Source organism: Pipistrellus kuhlii, unplaced genomic scaffold, assembly GCF_014108245.1.
Source record: "Pipistrellus kuhlii isolate mPipKuh1 unplaced genomic scaffold, mPipKuh1.p scaffold_m20_p_2, whole genome shotgun sequence".
Lineage (NCBI taxonomy): Eukaryota > Metazoa > Chordata > Mammalia > Chiroptera > Vespertilionidae > Pipistrellus > Pipistrellus kuhlii.
In genome coordinates this window covers 138,779,518-138,801,373 of record NW_023425515.1, presented here as the reverse complement: position 1 = coordinate 138,801,373, position 21,856 = coordinate 138,779,518, and the positions used below count along the sequence as shown (strand labels likewise).

General features: G+C 34.0%; 1 protein-coding gene across 40 annotated transcripts in view; it reads left to right on the top strand.

The window, feature by feature from the left end:
* The window catches only part of ADGRL2 (adhesion G protein-coupled receptor L2), a 269,658-nt gene that overhangs the window by 225,108 nt on the left and 22,694 nt on the right, over positions 1-21,856 (top strand). For 27 of the 40 annotated variants that reach the window (XM_036447598.2, XM_045584405.1, XM_045584402.1 and 24 more), the window contains 10 exons: positions 288-391; positions 1,309-1,494; positions 2,351-2,389; positions 5,250-5,433; positions 14,089-14,214; positions 14,519-14,724; positions 15,781-15,954; positions 17,287-17,496; positions 18,674-18,894; positions 20,215-20,281. In XM_036447598.2, coding sequence (XP_036303491.1) covers positions 288-391; positions 1,309-1,494; positions 2,351-2,389; positions 5,250-5,433; positions 14,089-14,214; positions 14,519-14,724; positions 15,781-15,954; positions 17,287-17,496; positions 18,674-18,894; positions 20,215-20,281 — 1,517 coding nt within the window. The remainder of the gene's footprint in view (positions 1-287; positions 392-1,308; positions 1,495-2,350; positions 2,390-5,249; positions 5,434-14,088; positions 14,215-14,518; positions 14,725-15,780; positions 15,955-17,286; positions 17,497-18,673; positions 18,895-20,214; positions 20,282-21,856) is intronic. The other 13 variants (XM_045584407.1, XM_045584406.1, XM_045584430.1 and 10 more) reach the window with 1 other exon arrangement.

Below are 21,856 nucleotides of genomic sequence, written 5' to 3'. Positions count from 1 at the left end.
TTCATTCTAGTGTGCATTTCGTACAGCTGTCTTTTTCATTACAAGTATCATTTTGGATGAGTCCCAAGAAAATCAAGGGTTTTTTGTTGTTTGTTGGAAATGTCTGATATTTCTATGCTGTCTTTATATTTATTGTTTATAGTCCTTTTTTTGTCAATTATTGTCAACTCCTTCCATTAGCATTTATTCAAAATTTAGTACGCAGGGTAGGATCATCAGAGCTGATTTCCCTAATGCAAGCAGAAAAATATTTTCAATTTCACCATTGTTTCCTACATCTGCTGCAGGAACTGCCTCGTATCTCTGCATGGCTTCCACTGGAACATGGAACCCTAAGGGCCCTGATCTTAGCAACTGTACCTCACACTGGGTGAATCAGCTGGCTCAGAAGGTTGGTTGGAACCTTTATAATATGATACATATTGGTGATTAAGGGCTTTAACTTCTAACATAACTTAGCTTTGTCTGTTAAAACCAGCTTCATGACTCTTTGTTCAGGATAAAAGTAAAAAAAAAAAAAAAAAAATCATGCATAGTTCTGTCTGTAAACTATTTATTCAAAGTTACATATGTTTTGAGGCATGCTGTTTTCTTTGTTAAGCTTTTTAATGAGTACATACTTGCTTAATTTCAATCATATTTAGTTAGTTCTGCTCCTTTTGATGTTTGTAAGACAAATAGTGCATTGGCCTAATAAATCAAATATCATTATGTTTGCAACTGAATCCACAGAATGTGAGCAGATGTTTATATCACAGATGATTATGATAGAATGAGTAAAAATATTTACAGTGGAATATAAGTAAAGAGATTTTACATTATAGTGGAATACAATGACATTTTAGTTTCTCCTTTCCCATCTACCTTTGTGAAGTGCAAGCAGTAGATAATAACCCTCAGTGTCCTACCGATTACATTCTGATTTACATTTCTGGATCATTGGGATAAATAAATTATTTTGAAACAGCAGTTTCAAATGGTTGCAGTGAAATGAGAGAGCTAGCTGAAACCGTTTACAAAGGATTTCTGGTTTTCTTCCCAGACCCCCATCCCCACCCCTACCCCCCACTGCAACCTCCCTCCTTTTGTTTCTCTTTTAAATGTCTGGTAAGAATTTCTTTTGTGTGTTGAGGATCTAAGAACCTTTCATCATCTGAAATAAAGAGGACGTTATTGGTCTCAATTAGTTGCAGATTTTGACACATTTGTAAGTAAATTTTTCACCACAACAAAGATACTCAGGAGAAGAACAAGAAGCCACAAACAGAACAAGAAATCTTACTGAGATACTATAAATTGGTATTTCAGATTAGAAGTGGAGAAAACGCTGCTAGTCTTGCCAATGAGCTGGCTAAACATACCAAAGGGCCGGTGTTTGCTGGGGATGTGAGTTCTTCAGTGAGGTTGATGGAGCAGTTGGTGGACATTCTTGATGCACAGCTGCAGGAACTGAAACCAAGCGAGAAAGATTCAGCTGGACGGAGTTATAACAAGGTAAGTGGGCATTTTCTGTTTTTTTTTTTTATTCTGCTAGGCATCCTGTACGGCCGCTCTGGATTCTAATAGCAGTTGGCTGCCAAACCTCTGGCCCCTTTGGACATATACTTAAAAAGTGAAACCTCTCCTTTGGTTCATGTCCTGAGAAAGAATGGCAGTTGAGAAAGGAGCAGTGACAACAACATTAAAAAGTTAGTTATCTGAGGGGTGACCTTAGCTGTTGGCAAACTTCGCCTGCCTGTCTCTAGTCAGTAGTCCCACCTGAGAATGCATTTGGTGCGCTTGGAGAGATTCTGTGCAGAGACTGAGCTCTAGAACACATACTTTGTATACTCTCTTGGGGTTGCAACGTACTTGTGACAGGAAGATGAATGTTAGCCCCTGAAATGCTGTTCTTAATGACAGGCTTTTGGAAGAAGAACAAGTTTTCCCTTTCTAGGAGTAAAGTGTAATAGTACCATTAATTTTTCATACTATGCCAAAAATGTAATGGTTATTTTAACCATACTATAAAATAAGTGTTTCGATGAGATTCATACGGATCCACAATATGTGGCTAACATGGTTTTATAGGGTGGGGAAAAAATAGTCCTTTTTTTCTCTCTTCATTTTGACCACATACTTTGTCTCTAGTTTTATCAGGATGCTTTGGATTGGTGTACTTAAGTAACTCACAGTTAAAACCTCTAAGTGCACAATTTTGGCAGTCAGCGCAGACCCATGGAATCCAGAAGTCTCAGGTGCCAATAAAATCTGAGCTGAGGAGCACCAGCTAAATTTTTGAGGATTTCTTCTTTCCTCGTTTTCAACAGTCAAAATCTAACCTCTGATTTTCTTTCCTTTTACTAAAAAGCTCCAAAAACGAGAGAAGACATGCAGGGCTTACCTTAAGGTATCTCTCCTGTGCTGTCACCCTGCTTTCTCCCTCCTCCAGCTACTTGCCACGCTTTATCATCTTGCTGCATGATCCAATGTATTTCAGTCTTTGATAATTATATAATGTGCCCCATATCAGCTGTACAAATGTTGGCTTTTCACAGGTATATTACTCTCAGAATAAGCAAATCATTTTTAAAAAATAATTTTTGCTGTTTTTCCAGTTCATCTAAATGTACAAGAATTTTAATGAAATACCCTCTGAATTGGAAACTAATTATATAGTCTCCTTGTCTTTGGTTGTCATTTCTATGGATTAAAAAAAACAAAACACCACAATCTGCGTAGTAACAGCTATGATATAGTCTTGGCAGTTTATCCTATCAAAGACTGTATAGTTATAATGTATGTGCATGAAAAAGTCACTGCTTTCTTATCTGTGGTATACTCGTCAATAAAATAGGCTTTGTCCTGAAAATTTTCGGGGTCATTTCTAGAACCAGGTTGATATCGGGAAAGGTTACTAGAAATGAAAAGTGACTGTGCTACCAATAAGTGTTGTATGTTGGTTTTTCTCAGGCTGATCTGAACAGAAAGCCACCGTTTGGCTGAGAATCCTTGTCTGTTCCAGCCAGTTTTTCTCCCGGGTAAATCCAAGTAATAGGAAACATGCTGAGTGAGACTACCAGTAGAATTATGACCTATCTGTGTGATAGGTCAGAATAATAATAACTAGATTGCATTTTTTGTTTCATTCTGAATTTTAAATATTCTTTTTTTGGGGGGAGTTACTTTCCAATCTTGCTCACCTAAGGACCATATCACTGATAAGTCAAACCTAATTCCTATATATGTGACAACAAAACAAAGAACTTAAAATTTTTGTAGAACAGAGGTTATTTGAAGCTGTGGCTTCTGTTTTTTGGCAAGGTCTAGAAAAAAAAGAAAGAAAAAAAAGAATGGCATCCCACTAGTTACAAATAGACATTGTGGGATCTTCAAATTTTATAAGAAAAAATGGTGGGAAAGTCTGTTTTTAGGTAGTAATATTCTGAAAGTCCCTCTTTACCCTTTTCAATGAGGACAAAGAAATAACTGCTCAAGAGTATAGAATTTGTCATACTGAAGTTTCAGTTCACCTTAAAGGTACTAGTTAATGTGTGAAATGTAATAATTGAGATGTTGCCCAGGACATACATTTCAGTTGGAAGAAAATAGCTTTTTTTCTTTGTCAGGGAGAGACTAGTTCAGGAATAAAATCTAATGATCATTTTGATTCCATGAGAAAAGTACTAATGATAATAAATAAGGAGTGTTTCAGATTCATAAAACCATGCCATTAGTGTATACATGGTAAATTTCAGCTTGTCCTTAATTTCTGGCCAGTGTCATTTTCAGCATGTCACAAATGGCCTTTCTCTGTTCAGATAAGACTAATAAAACACCTTAAATAAATTACCAATCAGAAGCCAACTTACACTATGCAAATGAAGCGGTTTCCTGTTTTGTGGCAGAGGATTTATTTGTAACTTAGATTAGTAGAGGCTTCAGTCTGTATTTGTGGTGACTAATGAATTTGTCCTCAGCAGACCAATTTCTGTTCCATTCTAGTTCATTGCTGCACCAGTATCAATGTGAGCATTTTGAGTATTCTATTTCCCGTTAGAGGAAGAAAAAAGCCTTTGACGTCCCTTGAAAGTATCTTCACCTGCCTGGAAGGTTGTGGTGGCTCGCTAGGCAGACAGAACGAGGATATTAAGATGGATTAAGCTAATTAATCTTGCTCTGGCAGTAGCCTCAAACAACATTCCCCCCTGCTCATTTTAAGATAGCACCTCAAACTAGCAATTTTTGGTGGTGTTCTTTGTACAGTCTATGTTCTTTTCCCATCTGTGATTGCCAGTAGATCAAAACAGTTTAGATACAGCCTAATGACACATTAGGACTAGATAAATAGGGTAGAATAAATAAACTTAGTGATTTCAGTTATCCAAACCATAGTTAGTGTAGAGCTACGGGAACTATCAGTACAAAAGCCCGCCTTCAGTTGCTTAACTGACTGGATTATATTTTTATTTAATGTTATTTTTGCATAACAATAAATGAAACCTACATATGTGAATATTTACAACCTGGATGCTTATGAAGGATTTATTCTGCCTTTCTGTTTCCATTATATTATTAGTATATAGGCTTTACATATTTTGGTTGCTTTATTGGTTCCTTTCAAAACACATCCTTGTTTATGAATTTAAGTATACTCTCAAGTGTTTTTTTTGTTGTTGTTGTTTGTTTTTTAGCTGTACAGGGAATTAGAAGAGTGAATTATGTTCAGAGATAATTTACAGATTTTGAAATCATCTTGCTTTTTTGTCCCAATGATAACAAACATATTATTATAAGGCACAGTTTTAGTTATTAAATTTGAGTACATGTTCCAAAAAATAATGTCTTACTTTCCAAACATAACTATTAGGCTACTCCAGAAGCATCAGTGTTTGCTCTTTAGAACATTCCAGCCTTGAGGTTATAAGTAGGAGTGGCTATGCATGTAAGAGGAATACCTCAGGTTAAGAGCTGACTCTGGCTGTATTTCTTTTCAACAACTGAGATGATAGGTAAATAGAAAAGCCATCTTTTTACACATACTCTTTATAATCAAATAGTAGTCTACTAATCCTTAGCCATTCCTGTTCTGAAATAGTCAGATATGTTACAAATTGACCAGATATATGTTGTCCAGGTGTTCTTCCATCTTGAAATTAGAGTAAATCATCGTGACAGATAAATATTACAGTTGTCACTAGTCAGTGATTAAAAATCACCTTGGTACTACAAGCAGTCAAAACGAATGATGGTTTTTCTAATGGATGCAGGCAATTGTTGACACAGTGGACAACCTTCTGAAACCTGAAGCTTTGGAATCGTGGAAACACATGAATTCTTCCGAACAAGCGCATACAGCAACGATGTTACTGGATACGTTGGAAGAAGGGGCTTTTGTCCTAGCAGATAATCTGGTAGAACCAACCAGAGTCTCAATGCCCACAGAAAATATTGGTAAGTGAACCTGCTGTCAGGCTTAATCTTTGATTTAGAAGATAGATGTTTTTAAGATAATGATGTTTCCATTCTGAATCTGTTATTTCCCAGTGGGCATCATCTCTTCTGTGGAAATATTTTTGTAGATTAATAAGAGATATTATTGATCACATTTCATAAACTTAATTCAGAAGCCAACACCTTTCCTATATCTTTTAAAAGTTGGTATCTTGTGTGTGTGTGTGTGTGTGTTGTTTTTATTGCCTACTGAAAAATCATTAAAGGAAAAACGTGTTAGAGGACTTAAATGCCTGAATATGGATTGCTTAAGTAATGGAAGTGCTTGCTATGGAACTGTGGCAAACGCTTTTCCATTTCATATAGTATGTTCCTAATGAATTTAAATTACTTTCTGGAATGTGTTCTCCCCGTTAAATATTTTAGGCAAACAATTTGAGCCAAATGTTTATATTAAACACAACTGCCTTTAGGTGAAAATCTGATCAGTGAGCTACATCTTCCATATAGTAAAATAGCCATGCTTCATAAATTGCAAAATAGCTGCAGATAGTTTTGAAGCATGATTTAGAATCTGAAGGCTGGCAACAAGAGGCAGGAATTAACTTGTGATACTTGAAAGAAGTACAGTAATAGAAATTTAGGTTTGACTGATTTAGAAGTGTTGCTCATTCAGTGGCTTTGAGTTTAGATAAAGTTTTATAATATCCCTTAGTAAATAAAATAAAAAAGTTTTCCAAGCATAAATATAAAAAATAAAACCCAGAAGGGATCATAGACTAATCTTCCACCAAAGGAGTATATATCTGGAACAGTGGATATTGAATGAAGTTTTGCTATCTGGGATGCCATATCTTATTACCTAATTGTGTCTGCCTAAATCATGGCACTTTATATTAGAAAATGTAGAAGTGTAAAGTATATAGAAGAAATAGACATCAATCAGATTGTGAAACTTGGATTTAAATTCAAAACTTTAAATAGATTTAAATAAATGAATTTCTACAGAGATAGTAATATTAAAATCATGTTTTTTTTATTTACTGTGACATTTTAGAGTGACAAATAACCCAGTAACTTCAAATTAAATGAAGTCAAAATAATTTGGCCTGACATGATCTGGGAGACCAGTCATAAGGAAAAATGGTACCTACCATAGCCTTAGGAGTGAATAAAGCTCCCCTGTCTAAAGCTTTTATTAATTCTGACGTTAATTTATTTACTAATCTAATGAAGTTCCTAAGATATACCTTAAATGAGTCTTCTCCAGTGTTTCCAGTGATATACTTGTAAGGATAAAGAAGTGTAGACTTGATCATCTTAGAGGATGAGTCATGGAAATGTTCTGACATCAATTTGTTTTTTTCTGAGTCTTCTAAAGGCTATATTTAAAACAAAAAGAAAAAAAACACACACTAAAATTTCCTTCTTATGCTCCTCTCGAGAGTGCCAGAAAATCTGACAGGTCAGGTTGATAATCTATGCTCCCATTAGCCTCGCATAATGCAGAAAACGCTTATTATATGTCCCAGATAGTTTTAGCTCAATTTGAGACATAGTCAGAAAATTTGAGTGTTTAGGTATATATTTTTTCCAATACCTATGTTTTTTTTAGAGTTCTAAAGGAGTATGTTTTATACTTTAAAAAAATGTTTTTATTTTAAAAAGGAACATTACGGGTGGAGATTCTTATAGAATGTAATACACATGTTTTACTTCTCAAAAACAATGCCCTGAAGTTACTGAATAAATATATTGATTACCCAAGTAATTATCACTGTGAAAGTCATTTTACATATTCTCGTATAGTATATCTTTATTTCTAAGATAAAAAGAATTTTGTGATAAATATTATACATGAGTTAGTATGAAGTATACATTCAACTTATTTTCATGTTAGACAGAGGACTAAAGGACTAAAACGGCCCATTATCCTTTTGTGTTCTCACTCTCTTGATGCTCTTATCTAAATTTAGAATGTAGTTACAAAGTCTTTGGTTATTAAAACAATTTGTTTTTTCTCCTTAGTGATTTCCCCTTCAGTCCTTAATGTACTTTATTGTATGGTTTACCCTTATGTATAACTTTATAAAAATGATATAATTATATCTGCTGTAGTTATATCTGGTATAGCTTTTAAAAGTCAACTTTGAGTTATATCTTATCTTACATACAATAAGAACAGCTGTACAGTTCGATGAGTTTGGACAAATGTACACCCACCTAACTAACAGCATGGCCAGCATTTCTACCACCTCTAAAGGGTTCTTTATGCTCTTTTCCAGTCAGTTTCCTGGTATCCCCAGCTCCAGACAACCGCTGACCTGTTTTCTGTCACTGTAGTTTAGTGTTGCTTTTTCTGGACTTTAGTTGAATGGAATCATATAATATATTATTTTGATCTTCTTTTATGCAGAATAATGTTTTTGTGAGCATCAGCAGTTCCGTCCTTTTCATTGCCTAGTAGTATTTCCTCATAAGGACATATCACTAGTGGTGTATTACTCACTTGTTAGACATTTCAGTAATCCTCCCCCCTTTATTTTTTTTAATGATTTTTTAAAATATATTTTATTGATTTTGTACAGAGAGGAGGAGAGAGGGATAGAGAGCTAGAAACGTCGATGAGAGAGAAACATCGACCAGCTGCCTCTTGCACACCCCCTACTGGAGATGTGCCCGCAACCAATGTACATGCCCTTGACCGGAATCGAACCTGGGACCTTTCAGTCCACAGACCAACGCTCTACCACTGATCCAAACTGGTTTCAGCAGTAATTTCCACTTTTTGACTGCAATTTTATTAAAGCTGCTCTTTTCCCAAGTCATTGTACCATTTTTTACTCTTAGCAACAGTGAGAGTTCCAGTTATCCACATTTTCACCAACATTTAGGATTGTCTTCTCAAATGTCTTTTCAATTTTAGTCTGGTGACATCTCATTTTGGTTTTATTTTGCATTTGTTTGATTGTTAAGTTACATTTTATTGGTAACTGTTCAGCTTTTCAGGTGCACTTATTGGCCTTTCATATATCTTTTTGTGAAGTGTCTGTTCATGTCTTTTGCTAATTTTTAATTAGATTGTTTGTCTTTTTAGTAATAAGCTACAAAGATTATATATTCTTGATACAAATCTTTTGTCAAGTGTATATACTCCGAATGTTTTTCCTCAGTATGTGATTTTAAAAGAATATTTTTAATGATACCTTGAGAGAAGCAGTTTTTAATTCAACATCTAAGCTAATCCTGTTTCACTTATTCTTCTTGTCATTGTTATTCTTGTAACATCATATTATTATTACTGTAAATACTTTGGTAAATATCCTACATTTTGTTTCAAGAAAAACACAATGTCACTTTTATACTTCAAATTTTTTTTAAAAAAATTGCTTTAAAAGATAACAAACATGTGCTTAAATTTTATTTGATTCTTATAAATTTGTTAATACTTGATTTTTATAAGTTCATGTCAGACATTTGATTAATACAATGATTTAGTCTCTTTAATTAAAAAATATAGTTATTTTTTAAAACCATTTTCATTTTTGTTGAAGAAATTGAGTAATTGGTTCTGTAAAATACCCCACATTTTGGACTTCGCTTATTTCATCCTTCTGATATCACTTTATCTTGAATGATATATAATGAAAATTTTATCAGGAGGCTTGATCAGGTCAAATTTAAGTCTCTTTTTCTCCCCTCCCTCCCCCAGAACTTTCTGTTGAATCCTAGTCAAGAGGCACATGTTTGCTTGTCTTTGTATCTTGCCATTGATTAGGTGTTTAAGTATTAGCCATTATAAAATTCTTTATCATTTATTCTCCCAATGGGCTTAGCAGCCAGCATGATTCCATGTCAGTTTAAGCTTAGTTGCATTGCAGAAACAAAATGCCCAAAGTCACGGCAGCTCACAACAACAAAGGGTTATACTCATCATGCTGTGTCACCATTGTAGGCTGTGCTATGGCGCTGCTCCCTGTCATCTTCTGTGGGCTCTCAGTTATGTTTACCCTGGATGCAGGGTGATGGAGCCTACACTGTGATGGGTGTGCTGGCAAAAGCAGTAGTTCTCCCTCTATGCTCTTACTTTTCTCCCCTTCTCTTCTCATTTCACTTAGTACTATGACAAATTTGAAAAATTGGACAAAGAAATGCATTAAAATCCTACCTACAGCATTGGTTGTGAGTGAGGCTCTGGGTGGCTCTCCTATGAATCAAGTGGATTCAATTTCAGGAGATTTATTGAGCAAAGCATATATTATTTCAAGCATACAGAAGTAGATGCTATTATATACAATTCTGTGTCTCCTCTTTCTTGATCAGATCAAGAAGGGAGTAACCATCATCTTTAAATTACTTGTTAACATTGGTAAGCTTTTTTTTTTTTTTTTTTTTTAATGTTGTTCTATGTGAAATGTAAATGTAACAGCTACTTTTTGTTTCTCAAGTTGAGATTTCACACTACAAATGTAATGGAGTAATTTTTCTCTACTGTGATAATTTTCATGTTTATGCAGATTAATACATGCATCTCTGGTGCATTCATCTGATCTAAGAAGACTTCACTGTTATTTAATTGTGTCAGTGATAGGTACTTCAGTGGCTTATGTGTTTTTCCAGGTCCTTTAAGAAAACTGCAGTGAGAGTTTTTGTGTCTTCTTGTTCATATGTATGCCTTCTAGACATATATGTACATATATACTTAGAAATAGAATTTTTGAGTCTTAGAGCATGCCCATCTTCAACTTTACTAAATACTGCCAAATTGCTTTCTAATACAGTTTTACCATTTTACATTCTCACCTGTAATACCATTATTCCCAGCCACTGTCTTTGTTAACAATTTGTTACTGACACAAACATTGTCATTGTAATAGGTTTGACTTGATCACATTATTGTTTTAATTTGCAGTTCTTTGACTACTTAATGCACTTATTGTTGTTGTTTTTTTCCTTTTCTCTCCAGTAAATTTTTGTCTACAACTTTTTCCTATATACCTCTTTCACTATGAATAATGCATTCTGGACACTAATTCTTTGAGAATTATATAGTTTGCAAATATGTATTTTTTATTTATGCCTTCTCTTTTTTACTTTCATTATGACTTCTTTTGTTTTACAGAATAATGAATTAAAATTTAACAGTCTATTCTTTTAAGGTTGTGCTTCTGATATCTCTTTAAGAAGTATTTTCTTTTTGGTGTTTTGCTCAAGAAAATCTTCTCTACTTGACAGTTAAAAAGGTCTTGTGTTTTCTTTGGAAATTATAAAACTTTCCTCTTATACAATTATGCTTTTAATCCACCTGAAATTAACTTTAGTTTATGTATGTGGGAGGTAACTAATTTGATTATGTTCTCCATGTGGATAATCAGTTGTTCAACACTTGCATTTGTAGTTACATAATCCATTCCTTTCCCTATTGGTTTATAATGATACCTCAGTCATATATCAAGTTTATGTCCATGTTAGGAGTATGTGTTAGACGTCTCTGCTTTGGTTTTATTTCAATGCTATTACTATCTGGTGAGTTCTTTCAGTTCTGTTCTATGAGGAATTAATTGCCTTGCCTGCTTTTGGAGTGGCTCCCCCACGTGAAATTCAAAATCAGATTGCCAAGTTATTCGTACTCAAAAAAGTCTTGTTGGAATTTTTATTAGAATTGGACTTTGGTTTATAGATTGATTTTAAAAGAAGTGTCACAAATTTATTGTGTTCTCCTAAGTAAGACTATAAAAAAATCCTTCATTTGTTATTAGATCTTTTAATAAAGTTCTGTGTGTGTTTTCCCCCCATTAATATTTTGTACTTTTCTTTCATTAGCTTTATTCCTTGGGAATTATACTATTTATTTTTATTGTAATTAAGATAAAATTTTATTAACTTTAATTCTTCTAAAATTGCATGTTCTAATTGTTACTTGGTCTATAGGAAAACAGTTAATTGTGCTGACTGCATGCAGCCTTGCCAAATTCTTTTTAGAGTATATGGAGTCTCCCTCAAGATTACTATGTTGTTAGTTACGTTTTCTGTAAATAATAACACTTTGCTTTTTCCTTCCAGTCTTTATAGCTTTTATTTTTCTTAAATTGCTGCTTTAGCTCTTTTTTTAGTACAGTGCTAAATAAAACCTGTGATGGGGATCATCCTGACTTTAAAAGGAAGGCTTCCAAAGTTTTTCCCCATGTTTTCTCTAAGTTTAGAAAGGAACCCATTAGCCGAAACAGGTTTGGCTCAATGGATAGAGCGTTGGCTTGGGGACTGAAGGGTCCCAGGTTCGATTCCGGTCAAGGGCATGTACCTTGGTTGCGGGCATATCCCTAGTAGGGGGTGTGCAAGAGGTAGCTGATCGATGACTATCTCTCATCGATGTTTCTAACTCTCTATCTCTCTCCCTTCCTCTCTGTACAAAATCAATAAAATATATTTAAAAAAAATTAAAAAAAGAAGAAAAGAAAGGAACCCATTATCTGACACCAAAACCTTTCTCTGAGAAAAAAAAAATTTCATTCCTGTTATTTTGTAAAGATTTCTTATATTGAATGAGTATTAGAATTTGCTTAATTCTTTCTGCTTTATATTAATTTGGTAAATTACATTACTATATATTTTTTAAAAATATATTTTTATTGATTTCAGAAAGGAAGGGCGAGAGACAGAGAGATAGAAATAGAAACATCAATGGTGTGAATCGTTGATTGGCTGCCTCCAACATGTCCCCCATTGGGGTTCAAGCCCGCAACCTGGGCATGTGCCCTGAGAATCCAGCCATGACCTCCTGGTTCATAGGTCGATGCTCAACCACTGAGCTTCTCCATTAATATATTTTCTAATGCTTTAATTTCTGGAAGATTTTTTGAGTTAAACTCAGTTTGTTCAGGATGTTGTACTTAAAAGTATGTATAAACTTACTAAATACTTTTGCATCTATATATTTAATATTTTAAACTCTAATAAGTAAATATTTGTTGAATGAAATTAACTCTTTGTACATGTATATTTGTATTTGAAACATTTCATGAAACTCAGGAGGAGTTTCTTTTTTCATCCTGTCTTCCATCTTGTTTTGAGAATAGTAGAGTGCCTTTCAGTGAAAGGGAAAATGAGTTATATATTAGATGCATATTTTTTTAATATATTTTTATTGATTTTGTACAGAGAGGAAGGGAGAGAGATAGAGAGTTAGAAACATCGATGAGAGTCATCGATCAGCTGCCTCTTGCACACCCCCTACTGGGGATATGCCCGCAACGAAGGTACATGCCCTTGACTGGAATCGAACCCTTCAGTCCCCAAGCTGACATTCTATCCATTGAGCCAAACCGGTCTTGGCTAGATGCATATTTTTGTTACTCTTCTTTCCCCCTTAGTTTCTGACCCAAATACATGGAATCTGATATGAGGAGAGACCATTTACCAGCTCATCAGCTTAATCTTTCTAAGCATGGATCAATAAAATAAGTATCTCAGCCAACCTCTTCAGCTGATAGACTTCTAGGAGTTATATGACTCTCATTATAAACTTGTATTTTAGATGTTTGACGTGTGGTCTGATAGCTTATATAAATCTCCCAGCAATATAATTTTATATTTACAAATAAATCTATATGTATTTTATAAGACAAAGTTGTGGCAGATAAAAAGTAAAAAAATATTGTTATTCAAGAGCTACTCTATAATGGCATAAGCCCATTTTGTAAAAAGAAAGGGAGTAAATGCATCGTTGTATGTGTGTATGTGAACATACGTGTTTAAGTATTGAAGTTACTATACAAGGATATATACACCATTAGAGAAAGTGTACTTTGGAAAAATATATATGAACTTTATTTATAAATTATTTAGAGTATGTGTTACCCTTAGTTGCAAATATTTAACTGGCATTGTAGCACCAAAGCAGCCATAAGACAAAATGTAAACATGGCTGTGTTCCAATAAAACTTTATTTCCAAAAGCAGGTGTTAGGCCAGATTTGACACATAGGGCCTATTTTTCCCAACATAAATATGTACAAATTGATTGTTACTAGTGAAAATTAATGGGGTGTTTTAATACCTTGCCATACATTTTTCTCATAAGTAATCTTAGCTGCTCTTACCACTTTTAGAAATTAGAGAAAAATCTATTACTGCTAAACTGACCTGTGGAGTCTTCTGAATTAAAACATATCTTATACATGTAAATGCATACTAGTACATGCAATAGAGACATTCAGATTTATACTTCATAGTTTTACCCTTGACAAGCAAATAACCATTGAAATGTTTTTTAACATAAAGAGACAAGATATCATTTTGAAATATTTTTGTTTAACCATTTAAATACAACACTGAAAATTTTGTATTATAAAGTCACATATTATTCATATTCATAGGCTGAAAGTCTGGAATTAATTCATGACAAAAATATAAACCTAAAAGAAAATGCTTACACGAAAACTATGAAATACATCAAAATGATTATGTGAAATTTTTCAGAACACTCAAGTCATAAGAACTTCTTAGAGTAATTTGGTTCATATTTTGTTGAGCTCTAACAGTAAAGTTTTGTAAGTAGATAAAAAGAAACAGTGGTTTTTATGCAATTATCATTTGCTCTTTGTAGTTTAAAGAATGCCTCCTCATCCCTCCTCCTTTATTCCTTTGCCTCACGCAGTCCTGGAAGTTGCCGTTCTCAGTACAGAAGGACAGGTTCAGGACTTCAAATTTCCTCTGGGCATCAAAGGAGCAGGCAGCTCAATCCAGCTCTCTGCAAACACTGTCAAACAGAACAGCAGGAACGGTAAGGTGGAACGATCTTTAAAAACTGACAGGCTGTTTTTTTTTTGTTGTTGTTCACATAAACCTGTTAGGTCTAAAAATGCTGAGTATTTGACTTCTGATATAACAAATATACCTTAACATTTAACAGCAGATTTAAAATAATGCTTTACTGTTTCCCAGTGAACTCAATCGAAATAAAGATTTCCCATAAGGATTTTTTTCATTTTATTTTTATTTTAATGTATATCTTTTCTTTTTCTTTAATTCATAAGTGTGTTTCCATGTGTTTCCCGTAAGTTGTGTGACTGTTTTTACTCTCCTAGGGCTTGCAAAGCTGGTGTTCATCATTTACCGGAGCCTGGGACAGTTCCTCAGTACAGAAAATGCAACCATAAAACTGGGTGCTGACTTTATTGGTCGCAATAGCACCATTGCAGTGAATTCCCACGTCATTTCGGTTTCAATCAATAAAGAATCCAGCCGAGTGTACTTGACAGATCCTGTGCTTTTTACCCTGCCACACATTGATGTAAGTCACGTATGTTAATGAAGTTGCAGAAGGTTAGAAAACCAGTGATGAAGGAAAGCAAAGCCGACCAGCTGGGGATGGGGAGAAGGGGTATGAGGAGATGGTGGAGTGGAAAGAAAGGATCTTGCCTTTAGAATTTCAAATGTTGGGCTAGGTCAGAAGGAAAGTTTATTTAAGTCTGGGAACATAAAATTAAGTGAGGTTCAGTGCTTATTACAACTTAAATGTATTTTTAATGAAAGCTAACACAGTAATCAACAGGAAAATGTAAATGACTATAATTGGTTTCAGAATGAAAATCAGCTCTTACCTTAGCAGCAGGAGAGCCCAGTGTTAACTGACAGGACTCTGCCTGTTTAGTGTGCCAGATCTCTTTCTCTTTTTTCTGATCATATATGACCCAGTTGTTATCAAGCCCGGATATGATCAAATCTAGGATGGAAGAGATTGACCTTAGAATGCAAGACCTTAAAATGACACTGTGTTGGGATACTGAAGAATTTGGGCTGTTGCTATACATAGAGTGAATATGCGCCCACAGAACCCAGTGGACCTCCAGAATTGGCAAAGAAAAATATACATATGTGGCTATTCATGCCTTCTATCTGCTGCAGTTGATTCAGTCTTCCAAGAATCCTGAAGTTGCAAAAGTGTCACTGAGAACGAACATAAGCCCTACATGGGCAATGGATTTTAAAACACTTGGTTCTTACAGAGTTTTCTTAGAACAAATCCATGGGTATACTTTTGTCAGGAAAAAAAAAGAAATGGTTCTAATGTGTGATCAATGTATAAAACCATAAGATGGAACTTGTAATTGTGTAAAATGGATCTTTGGTAATTTAGGGGACACTTTAAAGTGTTTCGGACTATAAAGCTCCTCTTAAGTTAGATATCTGCCTTTCATAGCATAGCCTACAATTTGGCTGATGAAAATTTTTATAGTCTGAATCTTACAAAGTTTAATCTAAATTACCTTTTATACATATTAAACAATTGCTATTGCCATGTTAGAGTGTAAAAATCCTAATTTTATCTTGTCACTTTATTTCCCAGCCTGACAATTACTTCAATGCAAACTGCTCCTTCTGGAACTACTCAGAGAGAACTATGATGGGATATTGGTCTACCCAGGGCTGCAAGCTGGTTGACACTAATAAAACTCGTACAACGTGTGCATGCAGCCACCTAACCAATTTTGCAATTCTTATGGCCCACAGGGAAATTGCAGTAAGTATTTTCATTAGGAGCAGAGAAAAACCTCAGAGATTCAAAACAGCTTCTGTGACAATCCCTTCTTTGGGTGCTAATCAAACAAAGTAATGTGGATTTGTTATTGTTGCTACACTGGCCATATATAATATTTTAGGAAGCCTTGGCATTATATTGTTACTTCTCATAATCAGGTGCTTTGCAGACTTATTCTGAGTTTTCCTCCTTTGGGCAGGTGTTTGGCAGAGGTGGTCAAGGATTGAAGGGGGTCATACTAAAGAGAGAGGGCTCTAAGGTTTCATACCCTCCTCCTCTTGAATGTTCGAATCTTATTTCACAACTTTTAAGTTTCCCAATTATTTTGCTCACTGCAAAACTACAGATTTTGAAAGGTCAGAATGGTATCTGGAATGTTCCTTAATATTTCTTTATGTGACTAAGAAAAAAAGCCAGAAGATAAAAATACTTAAGAAACATAGCATGAAGCTGGGACCGGGTTGGCTCAGTGGATAGAGCGTCGGCCTGCGGACTGAAAGGTCCCAGGTTCAATTCCGGTCAAGGGCATGTACCGTGGTTGCCGGTACATCCCCAGTGGGGGGTGTGCAAGAGGCAGCTGGTCGATGTTTCTCATCGAGGTTTCTAACTCTCTGTCCCTCTCAATTCCTCTTTGTGTAAAATCAATAAAATATATTAAAAAAAAAAAAAAAAAAGAAACAGCATGAAAGCTCTCAGAACTGTTGTGTACTGTGTCTTAATATAAAATCTATAATAATAAAAGCATAATATGGTAATTAGACCAGATGTCCTTCTGGATGACCCTCTGGGCGAAGCCCTGGCCCCAGGTGCCTCCTGGGGCTGGAAGGAAGCCTGGGTCTTGAATGCCAGGGGGAAGCCAGTGCTGGCAGACGTGGGAAGGAAGGGCCTACTCTTGCACGAATTTCCGGCATTGGGCCTCTAGTATAATATAAAAACCCAAACCGAAAGTTACAACGTAAAATTTGACTCATATGTAAGCTAGGAAAGTTATTTAAATACCAACTATATTTTTTTATTATAACTAAATATCCTTTATTATTTTTTATATTTTCTATGTTTATTTAGGTAATCTCAATCATTTTGAAATAATTGGATTTCTAGTAAATTCTTCCACTCCCATAGGTCATCTTTGGATATAAATATTGACTGTATTGTAAGATCAATATTTCTTTTTTAGTATTGGGCCCTGTTTGAGCACACATGACTGTCCAGGGGGTTTAATATTAAAGATGAGCTATCACATGTGAAAACTATCTCACCTTGAGTTGATGCAATGAGGAATATATTAACATTTATTTATGTTTTTATTTTCAGTACAAAGATGGAGTTCACGAATTACTCCTGACAGTCATCACCTGGGTGGGAATTGTCATTTCCCTTGTTTGCCTGGCTATCTGCATTTTCACCTTCTGCTTTTTCCGTGGTCTCCAGAGTGACCGTAATACAATTCACAAGAACCTTTGTATCAACCTTTTCATTGCTGAATTTATTTTTCTAATAGGCATTGATAAGACAGACTACATGGTAAGCACCCCTTCAGTTTATTGACCTTGAATCTCTGAAAATTATGACAAGTGTGAATCCCCTCATCCTTGTATGCTGATATTAATATTTGACCTTGTTAGCAGTCTAATTGACATGGCACAATTGAAGGATAATTTGTAGTAAATTAAAAAGCAGCCCAATCATTAAGAAAAATTATGAGTTCATTCCTCATATTAAGGTACAGTTGACATTTTTCTGGGTTGTTACTAAGACACATAATTTGGTTAGAAGAATGCTGGGATACTGAAATGGAAAGATTCTGTTTTTACCATTTTAATTTTCTCACATAGTTATTCTGATCAGTGATCATTCATTCATATTCTGAGCACTTCATTCATTATGACTTTCCTGCGTTATGAACAGAAGTTAACAATTAGTTAATTTTCGCCCTATATTCATCTATACCAGACTGAATTTAAAAATCCTTTACCTATGACAAGAAAGTAATGTTAGGTAATTAGAGCTGGAGTATTTGTCATTAAAGCAAATTTTTTAAATTCTGGAATAGAAAAAAAATAGAAATAGTATATATGGAAACAACTGTTCTATAATGAAACAGATCATTTGTAAGTAGAGTATTAAGAGTTAATCATGGCCGAAACCGGTTTGGCTCAGCGGTAGAGCATTGGACTGCGGACTGAAAGGTCCAGGTTCGATTCCCGTCAAGGACATGTACGTTGGTTACCGGCACATCCCCGGTAAGGGGTGTGCAAGAGGCAGCTGGTCGATGTTTCTCATCGATGTTTCTAACTCTCTCTCCCTTCCTCTCTGTAAAAAAATCAATAAAATATATATTTTTAAAAATAAGAGTTAATCATGAATAATTCTAGAAGAGAAATTAAGATGCTTTTTTATTTCTTTAATCTTTTAAAAATTTCACTACAAATCATAATGCTTTAGAGTGATGCAATTTCTAGCACACCTGCCATTATACTATAAGCACTAATTACACTTTCCAAATTTGGCAGTGTTTGTAACTCATTTCCAATTTTGGGGAAAAAAAAATTAAAGAAGCAGTATATAAATAATGACATATCGATATTTTTAAAGATAGTAGTGAACACCATCAGTCACTGTTTTACAATTCTGAAGTGGACTGTTGACATTCATGTGTTCTTCTTTTTTTTTGGTTTTGGTTTTTTCTTTTCCTTTACAGATTGCATGCTCAATATTCGCAGGACTTCTACACTTTTTCTTTTTGGCTGCTTTTGCCTGGATGTGCTTAGAAGGTGTGCAGCTCTATCTAATGTTAGTCGAAGTGTTTGAAAGTGAATATTCAAGGAAGAAATATTACTATGTTGCTGGTTACTTGTTTCCTGCCACCGTGGTTGGCGTTTCAGCTGCTATTGACTATAAGAGCTATGGAACAGAAAAAGCGTAAGTAATTGCAAGCGACCTGAGTGTTTTTCAAGTGAATAATTTTTTAAAGCCTGTTAGCTGTCAGTGAGGTTCCCTGACAGACTAAAATAGCCTCTGAAAGCTTTATTGGAAGAGAATGGGCATGCCGTGTGCAAATTACAATCAAGTCTTTTGTAATTTTCTAGGTTCAGAGGATTTGTACTCTGGTGAGGCAGATTCTAAATTATGGACTTTCTTTTTTAATACAAAAGATTGACCTGAAACAAATTGAAAAAGTAAATAACTTTTTGGCCTTAGAAAGATATTAAGAGAAATCCTTCTGAACTTAAAGCATCTGACAGGCCTAACGACTCAGTTTTAAGCTAATGCTTCATTAGTTCTCTTTGTGCAGCCAGCCCTCCAGCTAACTCGCGTTCTGAATTGTGACAGTAGCACATTCCTCCCCATATGTTTTACTTTGATAATATTTTATCAGGCAGTTTGAAAGGATTATAATAAGGCACTGTCTTTCATTTATAAAAATATAGATATTTATGGAAAGTGACAGAAAGTAGGACATAGCCATGTTTCTAAGGACTTTATTTGCTAGAGGCATGAATTTGCCTTCTAATTCTGTTTATTTTTTCCTTTGATAAAATTAGTTATATAAAGATTCTTTGGACGAAAGAAAGCTTTTTTTTTTTTTTTTGACTGTACAGATGATGAAAGACAAATAAAAGAAATTCAGTGGGGATTCAGTGTTATGTGAAAAATGAACCACTAAGTAAAATCTGTCTCAATAAGTTTATGCATAATTTACTCTTAATACTAAATGAGTCTATGCTTTGAATTCCCCCCACCCCCAATATTTTCCATTCCCAGGTGAGGTATTTTATTTATGCTATGCAGTTTTGCAACAAACATACACAATATTTGTCTATTATGTTTCCTAGGATTAAGCAGTTTAGCTCACATATAGATCTGAAAGGCAATAATTGAAGATAGTTTTAAAATGATGAGACAATTTGGAATATTGAGTTTCAAGTTTTTCTTAGTAAAGTCAGTAATCTTAAAAATTAGCGATTGGGGCATGGTGGGGTTTATTATTCCCTTATACAAACATAACTACGTCTTGATCAAATTAAAAACCTGAAATGAAAACCAGTAGTTTGAAGTAAATATATTGCTATTTTTTCAAGTGAAACTTGGCCTAGTATTAATAAAATTGTTCTTGCCCATGATAAATGAATTTTCAAAGGCAAATGTAAATGCAGTTTTATCATATTTTAAAATGTATATTTTTCTTGTCATGTTGAGTATCCATTGAAGCTACTTATTACATTTCTTTTTCCATAATAGTTGCTGGCTTCATGTTGATAACTATTTCATATGGAGTTTCATTGGACCTGTTACTTTCATTATTCTGGTAAGCAGACCCTACTTTCCCTTCTTTTTTTGGCTTGCTGCTTTAGCAGTACTATTGTAAAGGGGATACTTTGTTTGATTGTTATTTATCTATGCCTTCAATGATTATAAACCCATCTAGCTTATGGGATAAAATTATACAGTATATTTTAAATATTATACTATTATTGAGAGTTTATACACTTATTAATTAGTAGTCTCTCCTGTAAAATGTACTTTTTCTTATTTTTAATTTAGTTTGATAAAAAATGTCATGTCATAAACTTTGAAAATCTACTCACATATAAAACATGTTAAAGTTGCATGGTTTGAAACTAGATTGATAATTACAAAGGAATAACTGATACATATAGCATATTTTATTTTTAAGTAGTGGAGTGTTTTTGCTAAGAGTTTGAAATCAGGAAATTCTGTCTCCAAAATCTATATTAGTGTTGTACCAAGCCTATATGGCATTTATGAATTAATGTTTTATGAAAGTGAAAGAAAATTAGGTTAATATTTACTATCTTAATTTTCACACAGTAATTTAGTTCTTTTAAATAAATGTCCATATCCTGAGTTCTTTTTAGAGTCGTTTTTTTTTTTTTAATTTTATTTTTCAATTACAGTTTGCATTCAATATTATTTTGTATGAGTTTCAGAGAACAGACTGTTGGTTGCTAGAGTGATGGCACTTTGGGGGTGAAAGGGTGAAGGGATTAAGAGCTACAAATTGGTAGTAACAAAATAGTCACAGGGCTGTAAAGTATAGTATAGGGAATATAGTCAATAATATTGTAATAACTATGTATGGTGCCAAGCAGGTACTTGAAATATTGAGGGGACCTCTTTGTAAAGTATATGATTGTCAAAAATATATATTTAAGCTTAGATTAATGAGTGAATAAAAAATCAAATTTAGCTTTATTAGAAATAGTTACTTTTATAAGACTTAAAATATCAAATAACTTGTATTTGATATAAGTATAGTGGCATTAAGGTATTTTTTAAACTTCTATTATTGTTAGTCAAATATTTGAAATATAGGAAAAATAAAAGAATGTAGCAAATATATTTGGATTTCAGTATTTAAAACTTTTCACTCAGTTATAGTCTTAATTTGTTAGAAATAGGTGTTGACCATTATTATAAGATTGAAAAAGAAACATAAACAAGCTTAAATATTGCCTATATCTTTTTATTACTGTTTAAGCATTCTTTTTCTTTAAAAAGTGACACAAGTGAGCTTCTCAGGATAGTACTATGGTTAACTAGTGTTTCATAAAGTTGAGAAAAATTTTAGTAATTCAAGGAAATTTAAAACTACTTTAAGTGTATGTACGTTTGTCACTAAAATGAATTTTTAACACAATTATACAAAATCAAATGAAAACTTGAGATGGATGCCTGTATGAATCAGACCAGGGAAAGTGTTGCAGGGAAAGCTGATTTCTCGTTGGAATTATTCAATCCAGATGCTTGTCCCAGTTTTCGTTCTTGGTTGACTTAGGTTAACACAGCCTAAGCCTAGGTTGAGTTATAAGACAAATAGCTAACATGAAAGGATATAGTCCTTCAAGACTCACGCTTCTTT